Source organism: Lonchura striata, chromosome 2 (assembly GCF_046129695.1).
Source record: "Lonchura striata isolate bLonStr1 chromosome 2, bLonStr1.mat, whole genome shotgun sequence".
NCBI classification, from domain to species: Eukaryota; Metazoa; Chordata; class Aves; order Passeriformes; family Estrildidae; genus Lonchura; species Lonchura striata.
In genome coordinates, this window is record NC_134604.1 from 50,459,827 (window position 1) to 50,483,871 (window position 24,045).

At 41.9% G+C, this 24,045-nt stretch overlaps 1 protein-coding gene across 1 annotated transcript; it reads right to left on the reverse strand.

The window, feature by feature from the left end:
- Positions 1 to 190: 190 nt before the first annotated feature.
- Positions 191 to 18,754, reverse strand: KLF5 (KLF transcription factor 5). The gene is made up of 4 exons (XM_021548006.3): positions 18,408 to 18,754; positions 15,666 to 16,536; positions 14,491 to 14,550; positions 191 to 2,125 (listed from the first exon to the last, which is right to left on the reverse strand). Exons 1-4 carry the CDS (start codon positions 18,621 to 18,623, stop codon positions 1,947 to 1,949), a joined length of 1,326 nt encoding a protein of 441 aa, XP_021403681.1. The 5' UTR covers positions 18,624 to 18,754; the 3' UTR covers positions 191 to 1,946.
- Positions 18,755 to 24,045: the final 5,291 nt, after the last annotated feature.

Sequence of the window (24,045 nt, forward strand, 5' to 3'; positions counted from 1 at the left end):
ACCCTTATCCATTCACATTTATCATTTTCATCAGGTCAAGATGCAGAAGTGCCAGGTACTTTCCAAAAAGGCAGTCCCTATGTAGAACAGACATTCTTTGCTTAACACTGTCATGATTTCCAGCTCCCACTGCAAAACACAGAACTTTCATTGTCAGGAGCTAGAGAAAGCACATGCACGCACACACACATTAGGCACTTTGTTTTATTTTGCAAAAAAAAAAAAGTCTTTATATATAAACAATTTCATTCTCTCTCAAAACATTCTACAACTATACAGCTGTTTGCTCCATCATTTGCATAGGAAATACCACAATACAAAAATAAGGTAGGGGGGGAGGCAAAAGAAGCAAAACAGCAACCAATTTCTGCATGTGTTTCCACGTATAAACATTTGAAGCCTTACAAAATTATTTACATCGTTTGTCAACTATTTACACTGAGAGCAACATTTCTAACTATAACAAACAAAACTATAATTTATCAAGTATACGTAAAATTGTTTTAAAAAAAGAAGAGTCTATCATATACCACAAATAAATAAAGACAAACAACAGTTTTAACAAAGCTAGGTTTTCCTGCAAGACCCTTTTTTTTTTTTTTTTGGTATTTTGATTGTCTATTCTAGCCTTTGGTTGACAGCTTAATATTACGGCTTGTGAAGTTCAGACACTTCTTAGGTTTGTTTGGTTTTCTCCTGTCTGTTGTCTGGCCAAATCCTACCTGGTCTAACCTCATTTTGGCCCTCCATCTAAGATTTCAAGGCTGAGCACGGTGGATCAAAGTCACTGTTAGCATAAAAGGGCACCACTTCATTGACTTCAGTGGAGTTTCAGCTACTTCTGTAAGCAGAAACTTTTTCCCTGCATGTGTCAATCTGAATGGTGGATTAACTAAACTGCACTATATTTTTTTAAAAAATTACTGTATCCTCTACCTTCTAGTAAATTACATCCGATATCCACATGAAACTAGATCATACTGGTGCTGAACCAGCTTAATATGTCTATGTATGAAAACTGCATCCTAAATCCTTCTTTTTAAAGTGATACTAAGTTTAGCTTATAGGAGGAGGTTTAACAATCTGTGTTCATTTTAACTATCCCCGCTATTTCAGCTTCCAACGTTGACTTTACAGTTCATTCTCCATGTTTTGCCCTTTTATGCAATTTGAAAACAAACTCCTGCTTTGAATATTCAGTGCACACCATTGAGTTAACAGGTACAAAACATCATCTGACTAAATTGGTACTATTTTGAGAGGTATTTAAGTAACTTTTTTTATAAATGTGCCATGTTATCAAATGTAAAACAACTGCTTTTTTCAGATGTTTCTTAAAAAACTTTTGTATTAAACCTAAAAAGCTGATTTGCATATTTACAAAATCTTTGTCATAGCAAACATGCAACACACAGAACAAAATGCTTTGTTCTATGGCTGTTTATGAATTTTTCTATGTATTTTATATCCACGGAACGGCTTAACATTAAAAAAAAGAAAAAACCCACATGTACTTAAGTATGTCCAGTAAAAACCTGACAGATTACAGTTCATGGCTTTTCCACTGTGTGCATTCATCTGCATCCTCTTGTTAATTTGTTTACTAAACATTGTCACAATAATGACAGTGCTTTGGTCAAAACACTGCAAGAGGAAGAAAAAAAGTATAAAGATGCAATGTGTTGAGATATAATACTTGTAAAGAGATGAAACCTGCTGACTAAAGCCATATACATCATGAAAGCAAACAAGTGACTGAACACTCTGGTAATTGCGATACAGTGTCTTCCCTTTTTCTGCATAAATATACAAAATATACATTTCCAGTTCATTTTGAGATCTCTTTTAAGTGGATACACTCAAAAATTCAACTCAATTCAGTTGTATGTCAAGAGTCAATAGGAAATTGCATAGATACAGAACAGCCTCAACGACCAGTCCAGCTCCTAGTTCTGATGCCTCTTCATGTGGAGCGCCAGGTGATCGGAGCGGGAGAAGCTGCGGTTGCAGACGACGCACTGGAAGGGCTTTGCCCCCGTGTGCTTCCGGTAGTGGCGCGTCAATTCATCCGAGCGCGCGAACCTCCAGTCGCAGCCTTCCCACGTGCACTTGTAGGGCTTCTCACCTGAAACACAGCACCCAGAAATGGAACCGTCAGCTGCCACTCCTCACCAGAACACAGATATGAGTCCACACTAAATGGCATTGCTCTTCCGTTACAAACAAGGAGCTGACATATCCTAATTATTCACAGCTCTATTAATCAGGTCCCAAACTAACATCCCCTTTGTTCTTTTCAGCAGATTTTGCTCTTGAAAATAGGATTTAATACCTCATTAAAATGTACAGAACTTTCCAACATGCGAATTGGAGAGAGCTATGGTACAGAAATGCAGAGTTAAAAAGCCTGCGTGATACCAAAACATGCTCCTTTACACTCACCACAGTATGAGAGGGAGTAGGGGGGAAAAAAGCAGTCACATGTGACAATCAAGCCTGGTTTGTAACTTACACTTGCGCCTTTCAAAAATCGGTAAGTTAAGTTATACAGTGCTTTTTTAAGAGGTCTGAAATGGGAAAGAAGACTTCTATAAGGATTCTTTGCAGTATGCAGATCTGCTCAAGAGCTTCTGATGTGTGAAGAAAGGGGCACAGTGTGCTACAAACACAACGGGGATAGTATTTTCTAAAACGTCACAAGCAATAAAAACTTGTGGTATCCTGCCTGGGGTTAGCTATAAATAGGAGAAAGCACCTCCAAGTTCAAAGCACCCATTTTCAGAATGAAATGTCTTTAATCAACTGCTTAACTAGCCATATTTTAAGATGGCAAGTTCTTGCTGTCTTCAGCAGTCTATACTGATGCAGGAGGCACATGGCATCTCAAAACTTGCTACAGCAACAACCGGCCCAGGCACCTGAAATATTTGTGTTCATCCATTTTAGAACTAAAACACAGTATTTTAAGCATGCCTACAATTTACAGGTGTTTGTTGAAATGGGAGAAATATGGAGTCACAAAGCCATGACGTCTTCTGTGTGAAACCAGAATTTTGCACCTGCCTAGAAGCTTGTGTGGGCATGATGTCACCACAGAAGCAAGCTTCATAAAAATAAAGAGGTTAATGTTTGATGTTGTTTGACAAAAACAACCTTGCAGTTGGGCAAGTGAATTGCTATCCATATATTTTGTATTAATTTAACCCATTTGTCAGTAAGATAAAGAAAACCGAGCACATCAAAGCACGTGGCAGTAGCTTCATTTGGAACAGAAACTGACCAAAGCTGAGCTTTTCAAACAGTTCTTTCTAATCCATCTTATAGATCATCTACATCTCCACTGGTCCCAAACCTTTACACTGACAGCTCAATTCTAATGCAGAGTAAAGTGCCTCCTACTTTTCCCCGTTTTACTACCACACACGCACAAGGAAGAAAGAGAGGGGACAGTATCCTGCAATCAGAGTGCTTATTCTGCATCAGTTATGCAGGTAACACCATCTGAAAAGCTCCAAAACATTACTTCAGAGGCACTTACTTTTCATGCAGATGAAATTATGGAACTGCTTTTGCCTGTGAGTTTCTGCTGCTTTGTCTGACCTACTAGAAAGTGTTCATCTACTCCTGAGTGCAGAACCAGCCCTTTGCTCATAATGGGGATGTGCCTTTGTACTGGCAGGTGTTGTCACAACCAGAACTAGACCTTTTCAAGAAAAATTAACCACCCACCCAAACAGCAATCTCTTTGCATCAGCAGCAACTGGGATTTATTGAAGTCATGGTGGAAACATAACATTCCTTAGGAAAGACAAGAGTCCAGCATCACCTCTCACCAAATTTGTAATGATTTGGTGGATCACAAATCAGAACAGAAATCATCACATATTTCTCTCACAAATGAATTAACTCTGAGTAAATACTGAATTTACTCAGAGTAAATTCTGATGCTGATTGAAGAAAGGAACAATCTATCCTATAGGGTTATTTTTTGCTCTGTGTAACACATACTATAGGCTAAAATACAAATTTAATTTAAACCTGGTGTGTAAAGCTTTTCTAACACCAGTGAATACAGCTGATAACACATTTGGTCTTCACAGTAGAATGACAGGAAAGGTTCCTATTCAGTGAGGGATCTTTTGCACTACATAGATGATCCTCAATGTATTTTAATTAACGATTTTAGTTAACAATGGAGGCTGTAAAAGCCTGTGTTACTGATCCAAAGGCACAGCACCACGGAGATGATCTTTGAACACTTTGTGTTAAAGCACATATGCACACACAGAGGTTATACAAAAGAATTACTCCTGTCTTTGAAATGTCTTAATTAGAGACAGTGTATTTATTTATTTTCCTCCTCTCTTTCTTCTTTTCTCCCTATTACCTTTAAATTATTCTTTAAAAGTTTTCACTCAAAGCTGACACATTATACTTGATGCTGAACTCACAGTGCTGTGAGCCTGACACCCTCACTGTCCAGGGAGAGCATATACAGTCAGGCCTCCATCTACTCCAAATGCTTCTTCTTGTGTTTTGCAGAATTATCCAAGGAATGACAGAGAAGGTAAAGAGGGCAGGAAAACAGCACTAATTAACAAACGCCTAGGAATATCCAGACTGGACCGGAATGGAGAACTGGAGATTAAGATCTGTTTCCAAGTCTGGCACTGAGAAGGTATGAAGTACACGCACCTTTCACCGAGTGTTGGGCTATGCTGCACGATTAAAGCAGCCTCAAAGTTGTCCTGTGCAGGTGATACCCGACCCTGTCAGAGTCCAAACAACAACAAAAAAAGCTGTCCTCTGTTAAAACTTTCCTAACAGGCGAGCAGCGTCAGCTGGGAAGGCTCCTGGCAGAGAAGTGCCGCACGCCGGCTGGCTGGGCAGCAGCGATCCCCGTGCCCTGCTGGGTGCTGCAGCCTCCCAGGCAATGCTGAGTCCCATGGCCAGAACCCCCATCTAACTCCAGGGCACTCAGCTTTGTAGAGATGCTGTTTAGACACTCACCACACTGTCACGGTCACAATCGCTGCCTGCCACAGCCACCAACCATCCTGGACAGCAACGTGGCTCCGGGGTGAGCTCAGGCAGTGCCATGCAGAACAGCAGCACTCCTCTGTGCTGGAAGAATTCTGCAGACCTGAGCTAAACCAAGCACTGCTCAGGGGATGAGCAGAGGCAACAAGCTGGTGCCTTACTCAGATTGTTTTAATAGTGTTACTTTTATGTACTGGAAATTAAAGCCAGAGCACTGCTTTTAACCCCTGCTTTGGCCAACAGTGAGAACTGGAAAATATATTTTTAGTGCCAGTGTAGAGGCCCGGATTATTTTGAAGAAATCCTAGGGGTAAAATACTGAATATCTATGTTTGTAATGCTAGTTTCCGTTGGAAAGTTTTATTTAAGAACTGAATCAATTTCAAATGTTTTCCTTTTGGGCAAGGAGGAAGGGGGGTAAGAAAAAGTAGGTGGAGATTAATTTTCACTCCTTTAGAGCAAGCAGAAGAACAACTAGCTGGTAGTGTTTTCTCTCTCTCAACCCATACACATGCTTTTTGTCATTTAGCAGAAGTAAGAATTTGGTTTTAAGTTCTCCTGCAAGCAAGGAGAAAAGAGTCTCACATATTTTCTGAAGTGAACCTACTTCTTTGCTGTGCTGACTTTAAAGGTCGGAGAAATCTGGGTTGAAGGCTTACTTTTAAAAAAATCAGGTATACACAACAAGGGACACTGAACTCTTTATCCACTATTTTCATTGGCTACATAGCAATGTAAGATTTGTTTACTTTCATGATTGTGCAAAATACAGTAGCTGTAAAGTTTCAGAAGTATTTGGTTTTCCTCCAGCAATTTAGGGCTTCTATAGGGTGTTAAACCAAGAATGCCACTGGTCATCAAACATGAGGGCAGTACGGCTCAGTTACTGGAACATGATCATAGTATCAAACAGATATTTCACTGTAAAAGCAAGAAAACAGCTAACTCCTCCACTTCAGGGGAGCTTCCACGGGATTTGTTAGAATGTCAACACTGTTCAACTAAAACACCATGGAGGAAGCTGGTACCGATTTCCAGCCAAATAGCACACTCCAACCCTTTCTTCCCAAGCCAGAAATATTATACATAGCACTTCTGGGAAACAGAGCTGCTTTCCTTTAAATTATACTTCAGCAGGATACGGATTTCATAAGTTTAATTGGATTTCTGTACAACCTCCTTCCAGTATCAATGGTTTAAAATATTTTGCTAGGCTTATACATCACAAAATATATTTTTAAGTTCTTGAGCTCTTGGTATGTATCCATTCTCCAGTTTAAAAAAAATACATTTGTGGACATGAGAATGAGACTTGTATTTGAACACAGAAATTTTAAGCCCTAATGTTTAGATTGTAAAGTCTTTCAAAGAAAGCACGCAGCAAGAGATAAGGGAGTTTAACCTGAAAGGGGGCTATTTTGCTTCCAAGTGTCTATGTGTTATAAAAAAAAATATTCATAATGCTTTGAGATTACAAGGATGTCAAAAAGACATTTAGATGCTCACATATAACATGCTATGCTAGCCAGCCACTTCAACAGATAAAATCTCCCCCAGCAGATCCCATGGTTCAGACTTCCTATCAATACCACAGGAGAGTGGTCTGGACCAGTGAAGCACACTCTATCTTCTGATTCAGTTGTGTCAAAACACACCAATGGCTTTCCTAACATTTAATTCTAGTCGCTGGCAGCAACCCTCATGGCCTTGCTCATTTGGGTAAGGCACAGTGCCACCAGTGGGGGGGAGACGGTCCTTTTGAAGACACCCTCTATCTTCAACACGCAGCCTCTGTTCAAGAACGTGTTTCTGTTTAAAATTGTTTGGAAAAAACAAGTCACTGACAGACTCTGTTATTGACGAATCTCCCCATTAACAAGAAAATAAGCTTCTTTATTTCACCAAAGAGTTTTATTAATTTATTTCTGCAATTCACTGCTAGGACGGCTTTCTTTAAAAATAAAGTTGTAAACAGCAAGGGCTGGATTTTCAAACCTAAAGTTAGGTAACTCTTTTGGTATGCAGAAATCCAAATAGAGATATTACACCAGCCAATGCCTTCAACTTCAGCTGTTTCTATCAGAAATTTCTGTCAGAGCAGCAAGTCTGGAGCTTCCTTAAGGAATAACAAATAGTACACTTTTCAGAGACTCCAAAATCACAACACTTGATTAGAGCTCATAAGGGTATAAAAGTATAAAGACAGCCCCCGTCCCCTCCATTCTTTCACTCATTTTAATACTACATGTGCTTATTATGGAACTATTTCTCATGGCAAGTGGTTGGTCTTAAAAAATATTCAGGTAGGTGTGATAAAATTGTGGCAGGCAAAGCAGAAATTTCTGTACCAAAACTGTGCCAGCTTTGTACATAATCTTGATAGTGTTCAGTTTTAAAACAGTTTATTTAAAATATTTAGGTTGTCTCAAAGATTTTTGGTGCGTATGTTTTCAAAATTTTCACAGGTTAACATCAGTTGTCTTAATTTCCTGACATGCTGTACCATCAAATTTTCAAAAAAGATAACAAATGAAATGTTTTTTCTGTGTTAGTTTGCTGGAAATAGTATTTCTCTAGCTCACAGCACCATAGTTTTAAACTCTGACTGGGTGAGTGGACCCGAAAGTAGTTACTGGGGTGTATGTCTGCAAGTATTCAGAAGTTTTTTGCACCCGACATTTACCTAAAATCAGATCTTCCTTTTTCTTATTGACTAAGTGCTAAATGCTGTAGTCATCATTAAAAGCAGCTTCTAGGTTTGGTTTTGGTGTTAGTTTTTTTTGGTTTTTTTGGGTTTTTTTTTGGTTTTTTTTGAGAAAGAACAGAAAGATGGATTTTCAACATAAGTAATCCCTCAGGTGTTTAAAAGATATTTAGTGCACTAAAATTCTCAGTTGTCCAAGATGGAGATGGATGAGAGCACTGATAGCAAGCCAGGTACATCCAGCTTATTCTGTGTGTGACAAAACATAGTCCTGGAAACATCCATCCACAAATGGTATGAATGAGCAACATGAGCTGCACACTTCTAAATGCAATACAGCATACTATAGCAGTGGCTAAAGGGGTATCATTAAATACTACTTCACAATGAAACAGCATTTTAAGGAATTTTGTTACAGAGAGCTTTGAGCTCAGCACAAAGTCCAGTCACTGATAAATGAAGCATGAACAGGAATAAAAGATAACTCACTGGTGATCAAAGAGGACAGTCAAAGGAATTCACTGTCTGACTACAGAGGTGCAGAAGGCATTACCGTCTCAGCACTCCCACCAGTGCTAGAAGCACACTTATTTTGCTAAGTGTTGTCTTATGCTGTTCAAGGATTAGTGGGGAATCTTGACTGCCTTGTGCAATGGTTTATTTTCTTTCTGGTATAACATTCTGTCTTAACAGAGGTGGTCTCTCTTCAAGGAGATATACAAACACAGGAAAGGAATTTTTTAAAGTGGGTTTATAAGAAATCCATGCCATTTGGGGTGCACGGCTGTGTCGACACATCTTGTGCTGAAGAACACATTTCCTCACCTATGTCTGTGGTACAAGAACTGCTCTTTAGCTGTCTCACCAACAACACTGGCTTTAATATAGTCAGATAAGAGGTGCTCTTAAAATGGAAATTATTAAACGCATACTCTAAACTTCCAGATTTCCATCTACTGTAAGCACACATACACCAAAAGGAAAAAAAAAAAAAAAAAGCCAATACATTAAAGGTATTTTAACTCAAAGCAAAGCACTATACACTCGCCAAAATCAAAGGTTTTAATATGTCCTTAATCAGAGCTGTTAAGAGATCTCTGAATATAAATAATGCAGCCTGACAGGACAGGAATGCTGCTACCAAGATACTCAGACTAAACTAGGACATTACTTAAATGTTTCTAATCTTTCACCAATGGGAGGTGCAGGTCATCTAACAAACAACAAGCAACACACTACCCCAGCTGGAACTAGGAGTCCATCGTCCCAATCAAGCCTCAGAAATTAATTCCAATAAGGAATGTCTGATCAAACAATGGAAAGTTTTAATCACTGGCAGTTGCTGTGAATCTTGGGACTATTAGCCTATGTAGGGCGGTCTCAAAATGAACTATATTTAAAGCTGGTCTCTTAGGTCAACAGTTTCCTTATCAAGAATCAAATATCCTGGAAATGAAGTTTAATCCTCTCAGGGAGCAATTGACAGAAACAACAGTTTTTTTAAGCTGTCATGCTTAGAGAGACTTTCTAGGCTTTTAATCAAAAAGAAAATATTAGGCTTTTCTTTTCAGTATCAAAATCTAACAGGAATACCCTCACTTGACACCTTGAAATCTAATTCTTGCTTAATAAAAGTTTTATCCTGGATGCCAGTGAGAATGATCAGTAATGTTTAAATAAAATTTTGGTTTATGCTGCTAAGATTTCAACCTCTTTTGAGCAACACATTCAAACACTTCCTATTCAGCTTATGACTACAGATAAAGAACCAGATCAATTATTCCCAAGGCCTGCAATCATTCATGAAATGTTTGAAAAAAACGCATTATTTTCCCTTAAACTGTGGTTTGCACAGGAAAATAATGTACTTCCATTTCTCACACAGGCAACTAATGGATTTAGCAGAATTCATAAATAAAAGATACTAACATACCCTTCAGCAGTGTCTAGCAACACTGCACTTTAATGCACTTTGTCAACACTTTTCTTAAACTCTCTTCCACTTTTCCTTATGGTCTCTATCAATGATAGCATTTACTGACAGCTCCTTAAAGTGTAGTCTATGCAACTCACCATTTAATGGGTCAAAGAAGCTGGATCTGCACAGAAGTATTACTTAATTGTTGTTTTCACGATTTCAGGATAAGGTTTACTATGGCTGCAACCATGAGCAAGGCAGAGTCTTTTGGGGCCTCCTTTTCTCATTTGCTCACCATGAACAAAATCCCTCACTGAAGTCTTGGTATAATTTGAGTTTATACACATTTTCCCAATGTGCTTTTCTTCCAGCAGGAGCCCAGCTACTACTTGTCTTCCCTTCCAAACCAGGCTTCCCTTCCTGAATTCCCAGGCAAACAACAGCACCCTTAACAAAACTATACAGTATGGTGAACTGAGAGCACCAAGTCCCAGGGACTGCTGAAATCTAGTGCTAACTATTGGTTCTAATTCTGATCTTCCATCAGTCTAATTCTAGATCTATTGAGGCACAGATCTAAAATAAAATAAAACGTTTAACACCTTGACAAACCGCACAAGTCAGCAGCTGTTCCATGCCTATATAAACATTTGAAATAACCAGGGACAGTGGAAGTATTTTGAGTGCATCTCATTAGGGAAATGCCATTTCTCTTGAGTTATCTCGGCTTCCACTTCCCATCACCAACTACAAGCTGGATCTATAGATAGAGATGAAATAGTTCTGCAGTTAATGCTAGAAACTATTAATGGCAAGCCCACCATGTGACCAGAGAACATGCCTGTACAAAGACTCTGTATACGGAAAACCAGTATGCAGCTGGAAAATGTCCTCTATGTGCGTGCCTTGATGTGTTCAAAACAATCACAGATTTTCCTCTTAAAAACATACACAATTCTTAAGTCTGCAGCTGCTCACAGAAATAATTAACTCCCCCACTGACCCTGTAGCCAGCTGTTCTGCAGCATTACAGGTAGCATACAGGGATGGTATTCCAGGTGCCTGCACAGGCCAACAGTCAATGACCACAATCCAAATGTTTAGCATATACAGAAATCTAAAACGATACATTATAGGACCGCTGTTGCTAAATGATTACGTGATATATGTGTATATACTTGGATGCCAGAAGAAGAACTGAATGAAGTTTAACTGCAATACACAAGTAACCGCTTTTCCCTGAGATTTGGCAAATGTTTCATTTGGACATACAGCTGTTATGCCAGAGCTTTCAGGTGGCTTTGCTGCTGAACAGCCCATGATAAACGCACAAGCCCCTCACACATTAGATACCGCAGCTGCACAATGCTGGGTATGAAACAGAACTTGCTCCATGACAAACAAGTAATATTTTAAAAGAAACTATGTGCTTCAAAAGGTCAAAAATTCAACCTGTTTTGAAAGATGTTCTAATAGGTACTTTAAAATACTGAGTACCATTTTACCCATTTCAGAAGTAACTAACATCAAATTAATGTATCAGATTGAAGTGTTTTAAGGTATTAAAATGTACCACACATCTGGTCCAGAACTGGATGGAAATGGACAAAAAACATTCTGTATCTTTTTAGCACTCAAACCTTTGTTCATATTCTGTTTTGGGGTTGCCAGTTTACCAACTAAAATTTATTTAATCATGAACAAATGGTAAAGCATTACATTGGGAAAGAAAACATGTACCTGCTTCAGCAACCGGTACAAACACATAACCCTATCTTTAGCTCTTAATGGGAATACTGGATTCCTGATCAACAGCAGGAGTCCAGTGTAGCTACATTAAATCAGCACAACTATATCACTTTATACCACCTGACCTCATGTAAGGTAAACAGTTTGGGAACACCTAAGAAGAAAAAGATACGGAATTTTCCTCTTGCCTATTTCTTATCATTTTTTTTTAGATGCAATTTATAAAATCTGACAGTGTGTTCATATCTGAACTGAAAAAAATATACTACAGCCTACATTCCATCTATCAAAAGAAACATTTACCTTCGGTTTGTTCTCAAAGTACCACTACTAAACCCAGGGAGAGCCTTTCAGAAGAGAAAGGCTGCTAAATAAAAACTGTGAAGAGGCTGAGATTTTCCAATACAAAAGGAAAACCATGAAGTCTGTCTTGACTTTTAATGGCAGACAAACTTTGCTGCAGGCTCTTTTATTTTAAGATGACAGATTGCTGAGAAGGGTGGGGACTGGTTGGGATGAGAGAGAGACTGCAGCCAATTTTAAAAGGTATTGTTAAGAAACTAAGAATAAGGAGAGAACAACTTCAGTGGTCCATGATTACTAAAGAACGGGTTTAGCCAGATAAACAGGTCTGCTATCCCTGAAGGGATTTGAAAGAATATCACACACAACTTTATTAAAACGGCTTACGTGACATTTGCTTTAGACTTTGAAGGTAGAAGCTTCACAAAGTCCTTTAAAAATATTTTAAAACTGAAAAATCAAAACTCATTAGTGCTCTATGAATTCACAGTTATGGGGGAGGGGGATAAACAGGGGCAACATCCCCTAATTTAGCCCTCGGCATTGATCCCTGCGGAGATCAATAGCAAGCTTTCCTTGCACTCTTGGGGAAGGCTGAGCAACCTGACAGATTTCCCTGAGTTTGCACCCCTTTACTTTAGCATTCCTTAATCGATCAAACGTTAAGTCAGAGATCTGGCTCTTGAAACACACTTCAATCGTATGTTACGGCAGAGATCAGAATCGCTGCTGGAAATCTCGAAGTATGAAGTGAATATTCAGGCGAGTTAAACTAATCCAAACTCTGAAATACTGCAGGTAACAGGATACGGACTCACATTCTTGCATGTAATGCACGCTTTAGACAGTTTATCCCTTCATTCACCTCCCCAGAAGACCCTTTGTATTACAGACCTGCTTAAGTTCACTAGATTTTTATCTAAAACAACATTCTTGTTTCCATGAATCTATCAGCTCCTCTGACCTTTGCACATTTTATCCACATTTCTAGGTAAAAAAGTGAAGGCAACAATAAACATTAGTGACCCTAAGCAATATATGCTAGCCATGAGGTATGTATTTCTATGCATATAAGAACTAACTTTGTAAATCCTGAAGTCTTTACTACACCAGGTACAGAAAAAGATATAAATTGATTTAATAAAGGAAAAGCATTAATTTCAAATACTGACTATGCAGTGTTAATGTTTAGACTAAAGCTTTGCTTTTATCTCTCTTCCTAATTATTTTATAATAGCAATCAAGATATTTAAAACCGGTATTTAGTTCCTGGCTGAAGTGCGCAAGTGGAAATCGTGCACTTAAATTTGCAGATTATTTATTAAACGGGGATTCTACTCTCTGACACTATTTCAAACTTACAGCCTCATGAAAATACTCCTTCCTTACTGGTAGCAAGTGATTATATGTTAAGAATACTTTTAACGGCGTTGGTGTTTAGTCTGTCACTAATGCAAAACAATAATTTTCTACACTTGCTTTTAATTTTTCACTGTACAACACAGGTAACTTTCATTTCTGAAAACAAAATTTTCTTAGTAACACTCAGCCTGGACCTACTCAACTTCTTTATGACAATCCAACAATCCATTTATAAAAGAATAGAAGGGCTTTTTTCCGTAGAGATAGTGAAATATTTTGTTAGACCATAGCTTTTGATTTAAGCTTAGGTGAAAACTCACTCTTTGAATGGCACAGCCGTAGTGCTCACAGTCCGCTTCAATAACAAAGTTGCTTGAACTGAGACTCGTGTTTTCCTCTGATTCTAAGCCATGCATAAAAGAACTGGGGTTCACACTCACTTCTAAAAACAGGAGTCACAGTCCTTTCATTTAATTTCTTTACAAAATCACTCATGAGCTTTTCACTAATGAGTGGTTCTGTACCAAGATTCCAGCAAAGAACTGTTCTTAACCGTTTCAGGTGTGCTAGTGGTGAGCTATGTGTTTTTCCTTCTCTCCCTCTCTCCTTCTTCCCCCTGCCCGAGTGGGTGAGCACTTGGGAAGGAAGAGCATCTGGGGCAGTGCCACCTCCCAGCCACTGCTCTCAGCATTCACAGCTCCTGCGCCCACACACAACCAACACCGTCCCCAGCTCCGCTCCTTGGGGGTCCAGGAACAGGGATGGCCTCTGTAGCTGCAAGCAGAGTTTTATCAGGGTACAAAAAACAACTGTGACACACTGACACTTTTAATTTACTTCATTTTAATGTCTTTCCCTGACAGAACTAAAAAAAAAAAATCGAAATTATGTGCTCTTTTAAAAAAATAAACATGGAAAACTACTTGTCTTTCAAAAAAATAATAAAGCCCACTTATAGATAAGGACAAAGTAAGTGGACATATCTTGGGAGATTTCATGACATTTGTGAAAAATTCTAAGATTAAATAATCTTAAAAGGTCATAAAGAGAGCCCAAGCCAGAAAATTCTATCTACTCATATAAATCTTCAAAAGTAGAACATCTTACTGTGTTTATTCACTAGCTGAGAAGGAAAAAAGATTTTTTTTAACACTTTAGACTGAAAAGGAAAGTTTCCATCTACTTTGTTGTCAGCTATTTTGACTTCCACTGAGGTTTAACAAAACTGCATTAATAAAACAAATTTTGCTTCTCACTGACCAATCCTCAAATATTTTGTAGCTGAACTGCCAGTCTGTCCACACCACTCTAGAGAAAACAGGGAGAAGCTGGCAGACCCAACGTGCTCGCTTTGTCAGAAAACGCGCTGGCCACGGACGAACGAGAGACAGCGAGAGAGCGAGTGCGTACATACCTGTGTGAGTTCTCAGGTGCGCTTTTAGGTGAGAAGACTTTGTATAAACTTTTGTGCAGCCTAAACAAAAAAAAAAGGCAAAAAAACAAGAAGAGCAAAGAGGCTTCAGTAGAGAGAAAAGAAACACTCCACACTATGTTTAAACTTCCTCATTCAGTGCTTGGGAAATAGCTGGACACATATAAGTTTACTACTTTCTGGCGTAATTTTTGCCATTTAGAAGCAAAATTCTATACAGAATGCTCCTAGAGATATGTTGCTTGACACAGAAAAGATGTATGTTTCTGGTCGACTTACTGCTTTGTAATGTAGTATATAGGCCAATAGCTGCTACAATCTATGTACAGTAACACCTGCTAAGTAAGTCCACAATTTAGCAGGGGGGGATTCTTTGATTATTTTTAAAAAATTTCCAAGAGGATCTGATCAAGCCAGACTCTATGGCATTGTCACCCAGGGCTCAACACAACTCTTTCACTGGCATTTGTTGTAAGGCACACCGAATAGGTGATATGGCACCCCGAGTTGGTAAAGGGGGAGCAGCAGTTTCTCTCTGCGCTTACAACGGGTGTGCACAGCCTGTATCTGGGATCACATACTACATGGAGGCACACTTTAGTCAGATCCCTCTTCCCCTCCAGTGCAGAAGGCAATCCATCTGTGGACAATTTGCAGAGATGGTTTTAATGGATTTATGAGGGCAGCTGAATCTCCTGTTTGTAACAGGGAAGAATGGCTGTGGCCTTGGCTACCGGGAGCTGCAATTATTCTTGCAGTGCCAGAAAATTCAAACAGAGCTGTACTGCACTGGACAAACTGAGCCTCTGCTCCATCATGAATACTGGACAGTCACACCGATTTACACTAGCAAAGGCCAAAATTTTTTGTTTTTTATTTTCTACAGAATCTCTATTTTGTAACAGGGTAAAATGAGTTCAAGAGAATGACAAATGACATGAATAATACCAATTATTTAATGAATGTGAGAGCCTTCCACTCAAAATGACGACAGAGATAAATTCTACTTGGACAAAGAACTATTTGGTTCTCCCTAGATGTAGACCACAGCTAAAGAAAACCACTTATACCTCATCCATTATTATTCACGCTTTTTTTTTTTTTTTTTTTTTTTTTTTTATTGCAAGAGCTGGGATTTCCTGGCACAGATTGCTTACCTGGGTAGTCACAGTAGTGGATACGTCTTTTCTCCAAATCTGGGTTACTTCTCCTGTTGTATCTAACAGGTTGGATGTTCTGGGGGGTTATGGGCAGAGTTGCTGGTAAATTTGGGTTGTGAATTGCCAGCTTGGAAGCTATAGTTGCGGCATATGATGGAGGAGGGGTTAAATTCTGCAGCATCTCTGCTTGTCTGTCTGGACTTCCAGGCTCTGAGCTTGGGGGTGAAGGGGGGAAGTAAGTGGCCTGCTGCTGCAGAAACTGGTTTGGCATGGTGTAGGTACAGGGGGGGATGCCCTGGAACTGTTTCATTGCAGTCTGTGGAACAGCTGAGGAGAGCGTGTTAAGGCCCGCCATGGCTGAGGGCATGGAGACATTGTTAAGGGAGTCCATCACGGCTGCCTGAGGAGTGGTGCTGGGCATGTCTAAATCCGGTGAGCTCAAGAGCTGATACAACTGGCCTTGCTGGGGCGTGATGGAAAGATGGACATCTGGAGTAGGAAGCTCCTGCTTGATGAAAATGTTGTTCACGTCAGGAGTTTGGTGGGAGCTGAAGATGCTGGTAAATTCTGGGAGGGCCTGAGTGGGAGCAGGGGCAGGAGTTTCATTCTGGTGACTGAAGATGGTGACTGAAGATGGCTCTGTCTTGATGTGGGTTACGCAGGGTCGCTGAGATTTGTACAAGCCAGTTCTCAAGTGGCTGATGTCAGGCAGGAACACGTTCATGTTGATGCTGTAAGGCAACCCTTCGCTGTCAGTGAAAAACTGGTCTACAACCGAGGCACTGTCTCTTCTGTATTTCTTATGTTCAGGGATGACAGGAATGGGTGGGAGCTGAGGTGCCAGGTATTTCTCCATTTCACATCTCGTCTACAAAGACAAAACAGACCATAGTCCACATGATTTGTTACCAGCTAAGGAAGATGATGGCATCCAAGTCATGTGAGGCTTTACAAACAAAAGGCAATACTGTTCACCCAGCCGCAAGACACCTACAGAGGAAGTTATGAATGCTCACACTAATGAAAACCTGCTTGATTTTACAATCAGCACACTGATCAACATCATCAAGGACAAGGAGATAAAGTGTTCACACATTAAGACAGATCTGATGTTTCAGCATACACAAACTTTTCATCTTTATGTCTAAAACACAACGCAAGGCGCAGAAGTGACAGGCGCTCTGCCTAATCTTCAGATCTCCTGCTCTGGAATTCACTGCTCGAGCAGGGTGACTGCCTGTTTCACCCGCTTCTCTTTGAAATGCTAACTGTAAAAGCCACATCCTCAGCTGACTATATGAATACTAATACTTCAAATAATGTTTATAGATTTATAGATAGATAGATAGATAACATACTTCCATGATTCTTCATCCCTGGAAGAACGGGATTTAATTAGAAATACAACACCAAAGTGTAAAGTTATTAATAATATTGAATAAGAAGGAGACAGGTTGACTACATCAGAGTACTCTTTGTGTAAAGTGTCTCCAGGACTACACTTAAACCAGTAATAATCTATGCAGTGTATAATTGTCTAATTAATAGCGTGATAAACATGTCCCTATCCATGCCTCGGTTCTCGAAGAGCTCTTTAATTACTGGAAAATCACCCTCTTAGCACAGTAGTGCGAGGGAATCCGTGGGTGGCTGGAGCCCTATACATTACTGGCGTACAGTCATCGGCAAAACATTTACCATGCCGTCTTCAGTGGGCAAATGCTACATTCCCCCCTGCCCTGTCAAGAGAGTGCTCATACCAGACCCGTTTAGCACCCCGCAAGCGAAAGCAGCTGACAAACAGCAACTCTGCCCGAAAGTGGATTTTAGGACCTTTCTTCAAAGACCCCCGGTAAACACCACAAACAAACACAGCCGCCTTCCCGTCCCTTTGATCTGGATCTGCCCCGACATGCCAGGCTACTTTTTTCAGCTCTTGTTTACGAGTCGAGGGCAACTCGCTTTGAAGACGGGGACTTATTTACTCGTTAGGGAAGACACCACCGAGAGACAGCGCCCGACAGAGCGCTGCCCGGCACCGGGGCTGCCTCTCCGCCGACCGGGGAAATGCCAGCGCCTCGCAGGGCGCCGGGAACCGCCCCTGGAGCGGGCTCCGTTCGCGGACTGGAGCCCGGCTGCGGTTCGCACCTTCCCGCTTTTAGCTCCTCCAGCTGTTTGCCTGCGGATCCGCTCCCAAACAGCCTCCTGGGACAGGCACAAAGTCCTGGGAAGTCCCCCGTTACCAGTGAGTCGTGTGCTCTGCCCCCCCCGCCCCCCGAACATGACTCCTTGCGTGGGCGAGGAGGACAGGCGGCCGCTCTAATTCTGCCGCCGGGCAAGTGCGAAGGCAGCAGCTGTAGCTTTCAACACACTGGCGGGGGCAGCCCGGCTCCCCCCGCCTCGCCGGGCCGGCCCGGCCGCTGCCCCCGGAGCCCGCGCCCCGCCGCGGCCCGGCCGCCTCGCCGCGCTCCGCCGGCGGAACACGGGAGCGCTTCCCGCTCCGCACGGGCGGGATGGGCGGCGTGGCCGCTCCCCGCACAGACACACCACACACACTCCGCCGCTGCCGCTGCCGCCACAGCCGCGGAGTTCGGCGTCCGCCGCCCTCGCCCCGCAGTCCGGCCCCACCCAGTCCCGCCCGCCCCGCAGCGGCCGCTCCGAGCGGGGCGAGGCGCGGCTCCGGGGGCTGCGTGGGCACCGAGTGCCCACCGGCGGCTGTGAGCGGTGCTCGCTGCCTACCTGCACCATCTCCTCCGCCGGCAGGTTCGCGCCGCCGCCCCCCGGGTGCTGCTGCTGCTGCTGCTGCGGCGGCGGCTGCTGCTGCTTCAGGTCCTCTCCGGGGAAGATCGCTGCCTCCCGGGCCCCCAGCACGGGCTTCAGCTGAGCGAACACCGGCTCGTCGGGCTGCTGCACGGGCCCCAGGCGGGCGGTCATGGTCAGCACCCTGGTGGCCATGAGGCTGGCGGCGAGCGCGGCGCGGACGGGCTGCCCGCCCCGGCGCAGGGCGAGTGACCCGCGGGCGGCTCCGGGCGGGCGGGCGGTGGCTGCTCGTGCGCTCACTCCCCAGGAGCACCAGCCCGGAGCGCATCCACTCCGGTATCGTCAGTGCCTCCGCCTGTACCTGGCCGTGGGTATCTACCCGGTGACACACGCCCGCCTCTATTTCACCCTACTCCACCCCCGGCCCCCCCTATACCGCACCCAGCCCGGAGAGGGGCCGGCCCTGCCGCCCGCCCTGCCTATGGGGAGCGCGGGCGGCTCCTCCCCGCCGCCCGGTCCGGCCCGGCCCGCTTCGGCCCTGCCCCGCCGCGGCGGCGATGGCGGAGCGGTGCCGGCTCCGGCTCCGGCTCCGGTGCCGGGCCCGGCAGGGCGGTACCGCCCGGCCAGCAGCCGGGGAGCGCTGCCCGGCGCAGAGTCCCCGGAAAGGAGCGGCCGGCGCGGCGCTCGCCCTGGAGTGGAAGCGGGTTTTCAGCAAGTGCGGCGCTCCGCCGACGTTTCTCTCGTGCTTATACTATTATTTATAGTCTTGTAAAGTAGCACTGCTAATGTGGCCACTTTAAAACAACTGTCTTGTCCTACCTTTCATCTTCAGAAAGGTTTTAAAGGCAGTCGTTCAGATTTATTATTTTTTGTCCTGAAGGCAACTCGTACTTGAAACCTGCTGCTAATAATTATCAGCCCGGCAGTACACATCCACCCGCCCCCCCGCACACTGTGAAAGTGAAGTTTTTCAGCATTTTACAGAAATAGCGCAGAGGACAAGGAAGACGGGTAGAGGAAAAGAGGTAGCGACGACTGAACCTTTTCTTTCCCCCCTCCTCCCCTCATAGAAATGAGGCAAGTTTCTATTTACTTGTTTTGAGGTGTGGTTTCGACGCAAAGCATATTTCCCCGTAGACACAGGACGGTGAGCTAAGCTGCCGCATGTTTCGCTGAAGCAGAAAAAGGAGGGACGCCGTCCTTTCGTGCAACACCGACCGGCTCACGTCGTATGGGAAAACTACAGCATGTAGTGGAGCTTTGGAAAAAAGCACAAACTTTCCACCTTTCTCCCAGCCCTGTCAGCTCTGCAGCTTTAGTTTGCAGGGAGAGAGTCTGAGAATCCACAGAAATGTTGGCAACCTCCTCCTCCCCGTATTTATCTCCTATAATTTACAGACAAAGTTCTTTTTTAAAACGTGAAAAAATCCTTTTTTTCCTGGTCAGCCTGGCACTCCTCCCCTTTGCCGCCCAGTCCACAGCGAGTAGGATGTCTCAGAGCCTGCATGCAGAAAGCTAATTACAGAACCCGGGAAGAGCTCAGCATAACATTTTTTTACACGAACTGTCTGTTTAGCAATATGCAGCCTCTTGATGCTTGCTATTACTAACGTAGATCCGGCTACTCCCGTCAGCGCAGCATTTGAAGCCGTGCAGGTTCATTTCCATCCGACACCAGCACGTATTCCCGTTTAGGCAATATGCAACTTCAGCGTCCTTTACTGAAGACTCATGACTGGCATTTCTTTCCCCGCTCAAGCCTAGGAACAAGTGTTTTAACCATCAGATTTTAAAATCATATCTTATTTTTTTGTGAATGCCCTTCACATAACCCTAGTTTAAGATTAAACTTCAAACTATGCTTTTTGAATACCTCACATGTCCCTTATTTCAACCCTGTTAGACTTCAAACTATGTTTTTGACCATCTGAAAGGACAAGGTTAGCATAAACTGCTCTCTAACATCTCTAAAATTGAAAAACTAGCAGTAGTATACTTTGCTGTCTAGAAACTAATTCTTATAGAGGAGGCACAACATAGGATTAGGCAGTGTCCAATGTTGTGCATGTTCTGGTAACTTTCAGACATTTAAACGAATCCTTTGGCTGTAGTAACTGAAGTGTTTTTCAGACTTGCATACCTTATTTGCATGTTTTGTATCCATGTGATTTAATGAATGATAAACGGATAATTTAAAAACTTTTGTTTGTTTGTTTGGGTTATCTTTGTTTGTTTTGCTTTGTTTTATATTTATACATTTATAAAGGGCCTATCCAGGCAAAAGCTTTGGCAGGTTAATTAGAATGGTATCACAGAGTAAAGCTCTGTGTATAAACATTTTCAGAAGCATCTCTGAATGTGTTTTATTTTTTTTAGAAAGGATGTAATTAGGTCTGAACTGCAGATAAATAAATCCAATCTCATCACTATGTTTTTGTGCTACTTATGGTCTACATCCTACAGTCTTTTTGTCAAGCAACAATCAGTGGGAGATGACTAAAGACTAAAGATGACTAAAGATGACAATTTTTAAAGAGCAATTTTTTATTTTGACTTTTCTACTATAACTAAAAATTGAACAGGAAACTCCAATAGACTCTTTTTCCTGCTCAGATTCACTGCTTATCTGACCTACATATTGCTGCATTATTTAGTTTACAGATAGTCTAAATGCACTTTTAGATCCAGAGAGAAAAATTATTTGATAGGCCATTTCAAGAATTAGCATTGTTACTAGATGTTACACTTCTTGGAACAAATAATTTTTATTTACAAATTTAAAATCAATACTAAGCTGCCAAATAATGTAATCTCCTAAATTAAATTGAAATGAGAATTTGTTCAGAATGAATCATAATGAAAAAAATCATAATAAACATAATAAAATAATTCATAATCACAATGAAAAAAAGGAGTTTACAGCTATAATAATTTTGGAACATTTCTAATTCTTCACTGATTTTGCAGACTGAGGTAGAAGTGAGTTTACACCTTAACAGATGAATTTGCCGCAGAAAACACAGTAAGCTGTTTTCAACCCAGCACAGCCCCGTTTATTTAAGTAAGACTACAGGCAGATATGTTTAGTAGTTTTGCTAAGTGATCATTCCTCTGCAACACAAGTCCCCAGGCATCTTCTGAAAATGACAGTTCAAGGTCTCAAGGTCTTTAGTTATTGTCCTGCAGAGTGAAAAAAAGGAGGAATAAAGCATTGACTGGTTAACACCTAGAGCTAGGTATGTGAAAGACACTTAGCTGGGTATGTGAACAACACTTTTCGGTATCCACGGTCAGTGGCAAGAGAAGTACAACACTTTGCACTCAAAACAGCATTACCGAGTTCAGGGGAAAAGGGTTAAACTTTCTGAAACTATGTCGATGCTGCAGGTTCTGAGCGGGCAAGGATCCAGGCTTTCTGAATGAATGTAGACTCAATTACTTTGAACTCTCTTGTTCTGTACATTCCTATTCGCTTAGTAGTGCTATGCCCATTAGGGGAGACAGGAGAAAACAAGAACAAATGTCAAGTCCCAGGCAGTTGGGAGCTTGGCAGTGGAGAAGCAGAGCACTGCCTTGTGGGAGTGGGGTTGGGAGCAAAGGAGTTCAGCAGCGGGGCCAGGATGGAGACAGACTCTCTGCTTTCCTAACTCATCGCTCCATAAGACATATCTCTTAGGAAAGGCACTTGTGTCCCATTGTCCTGCTGGGAGGAGTAGGGCCACAGTTACAGGGACCTACACGTGTTGTTTGGAGGCATAGGGAAGGACTGGAAAGACATGGACAAGTAGTTGCATAATGGTGAGGTGAGGGAAAACCAAGGACTTCAGCTGAACTAAGACAGGCTTGAAAGCCACAGGAAGATGTCTGATTATAATTTCAGGAGCTTTTAACACATTGAGAGGCCTGTTCTGATTGAGCAAATACCCACCTCATTTTTTTCATGTAAATTTACTAGAAAAGTGAGCATGAACTTTCTTCTTGCAAAATAGTAGCTGTCTGTACTTTGTACTTTTGCCCACTCATTAGACTTCATCTTCCCAAAGGAAGAGATGGTTTCTCTTTTTACTTCTAGCTTGCAAAAGAGCCAACACAACCTTTTAAGAAAGTCATCATTTTTCTCGTGTTAACTTTCCTCTGCAGACAGGATTGCACCAGCTACGATGTGCCATCTTAACTCATGACAGGCTTTGTGAATGCCACTCGCGCTATATAATCCAGCACCACCACACCAAGGAATGTAGCAGGGTGACTTTCTGTTCAAGCGAATGTGGGAAATCATGAAATGACAGTCTATTCCTGTGTACCTTTATCTCTTGCTGTTTCAAGATTCACTAACAGAGGTGCTCCCTTTGCTTATGAAAGGAAAGCCCAGTTCCTGTTCTTCATTTCACTGTACCACAAATACTGTGATAGACCATATGGAGAGAAGGATATTCCTGCTGAAATAACAAATGGCACTCCCTAATTATTTCAGCCTGGCATTTGAGTAAAAACACATTTCATCTTGACTTCTTTCCCCTCTTGACATTTCAGCAATCATCTCGTTCCACCCCTGCTCTAGCATGCAAAGCCTTATAATCAGGAAAATACCTCTAGTTCCCTTCGGACAAAGGTTTATTTTGAAGGATGCACAGAAAGTGCGATTTCATTTTGCCAACCTCCCTGTATACTCTAGAGGACAGTTGTGTCAAACCTTCCCATTTCCAGTGGAGTTCCTCAGGCTTTCTTTGCTGCTCTGCTGGGAGTGAAGTGTGTACCTTCCTGAACTAGCTTGGCATTTTTGTTGATGGATTTGAATTGGCACATCACATCAGGTAGAAACCTTCTCAACAGAGCGACTCCAGAACTGGACTTGACATTTTTTTTAGGATATAAGACTATAACAAACCTGCAAAAAGAAATTATTCCTTTACTCTACAAGCTGAGGGAGAGTCACCATTGCAAAACTTGGTACAGACTTCATAAAATGAGAGGTGTATGTAAGGTTTTATTTTGCACAGTTAAAAATTAAGCAAACTTCCAAAGTTGTTTAAAGTTTGCTGAGATTACTAAAAGCATGCAGATGCAGTTGTACTTGTGGTTTGTTTTTATCCTTTAGCTAAACATATTTTTCTTCCACTGTAAGATGAGTAAGTTAAAATAGCAGTGAAGGTTTGTGACAACTAAATAAAGGTATGTAAACTTACCCACAAACAACCTTTGAAAAAACTTTTTGCAGCAACAGGTAAAGATCCTACCTTGTCTGCATTTTCTGTGTTTTGACCTGAGTCAGTCTGCATTGTACAAAGACTAATTACCGATTAATTATATAAATCTGTCTATGAAGAGGTCTGTTCAAGTATTTTCCCTCAAGTTTAACTTGAGCATGTGTGTATACACTTGCATGCATCAGTCTGATTTGCTATTTATCAAGGCCAGTGCTGACTTGGCGGAACAGATGTTTCAAGATGGAAACTTCAACTGCTCATTACTTGAATTCTTGGATTAAGAATCATCAACCTGTCTGGAGGGAACAAGACATCTTACTCAGTAGCTGAACCCAATCTTTTGTTGGATTTTAATAAGCCTTAACTTCAGGTAAACAGCCTCATATTACTTAGGTTTCAGGTACAGTTCA

Bases quoted from the DNA above. Each gene is read 5' to 3' on its own strand.
- KLF5 (XM_021548006.3), bottom strand. From the start codon at position 18,623: ATGGCCACCAGGGTGCTGACCATGACCGCCCGCCTGGGGCCCGTGCAG. The intron at 14,551-15,665 runs GTAAGCAATCTG...TTTTTTGTTTAG, and splicing joins CCACTACTGTGACTACCCAG to GCTGCACAAAAGTTTATACA. The intron at 2,126-14,490 runs GTATGTACGCAC...GCTGTGTTTCAG, and splicing joins GCACCTGAGAACTCACACAG to GTGAGAAGCCCTACAAGTGC.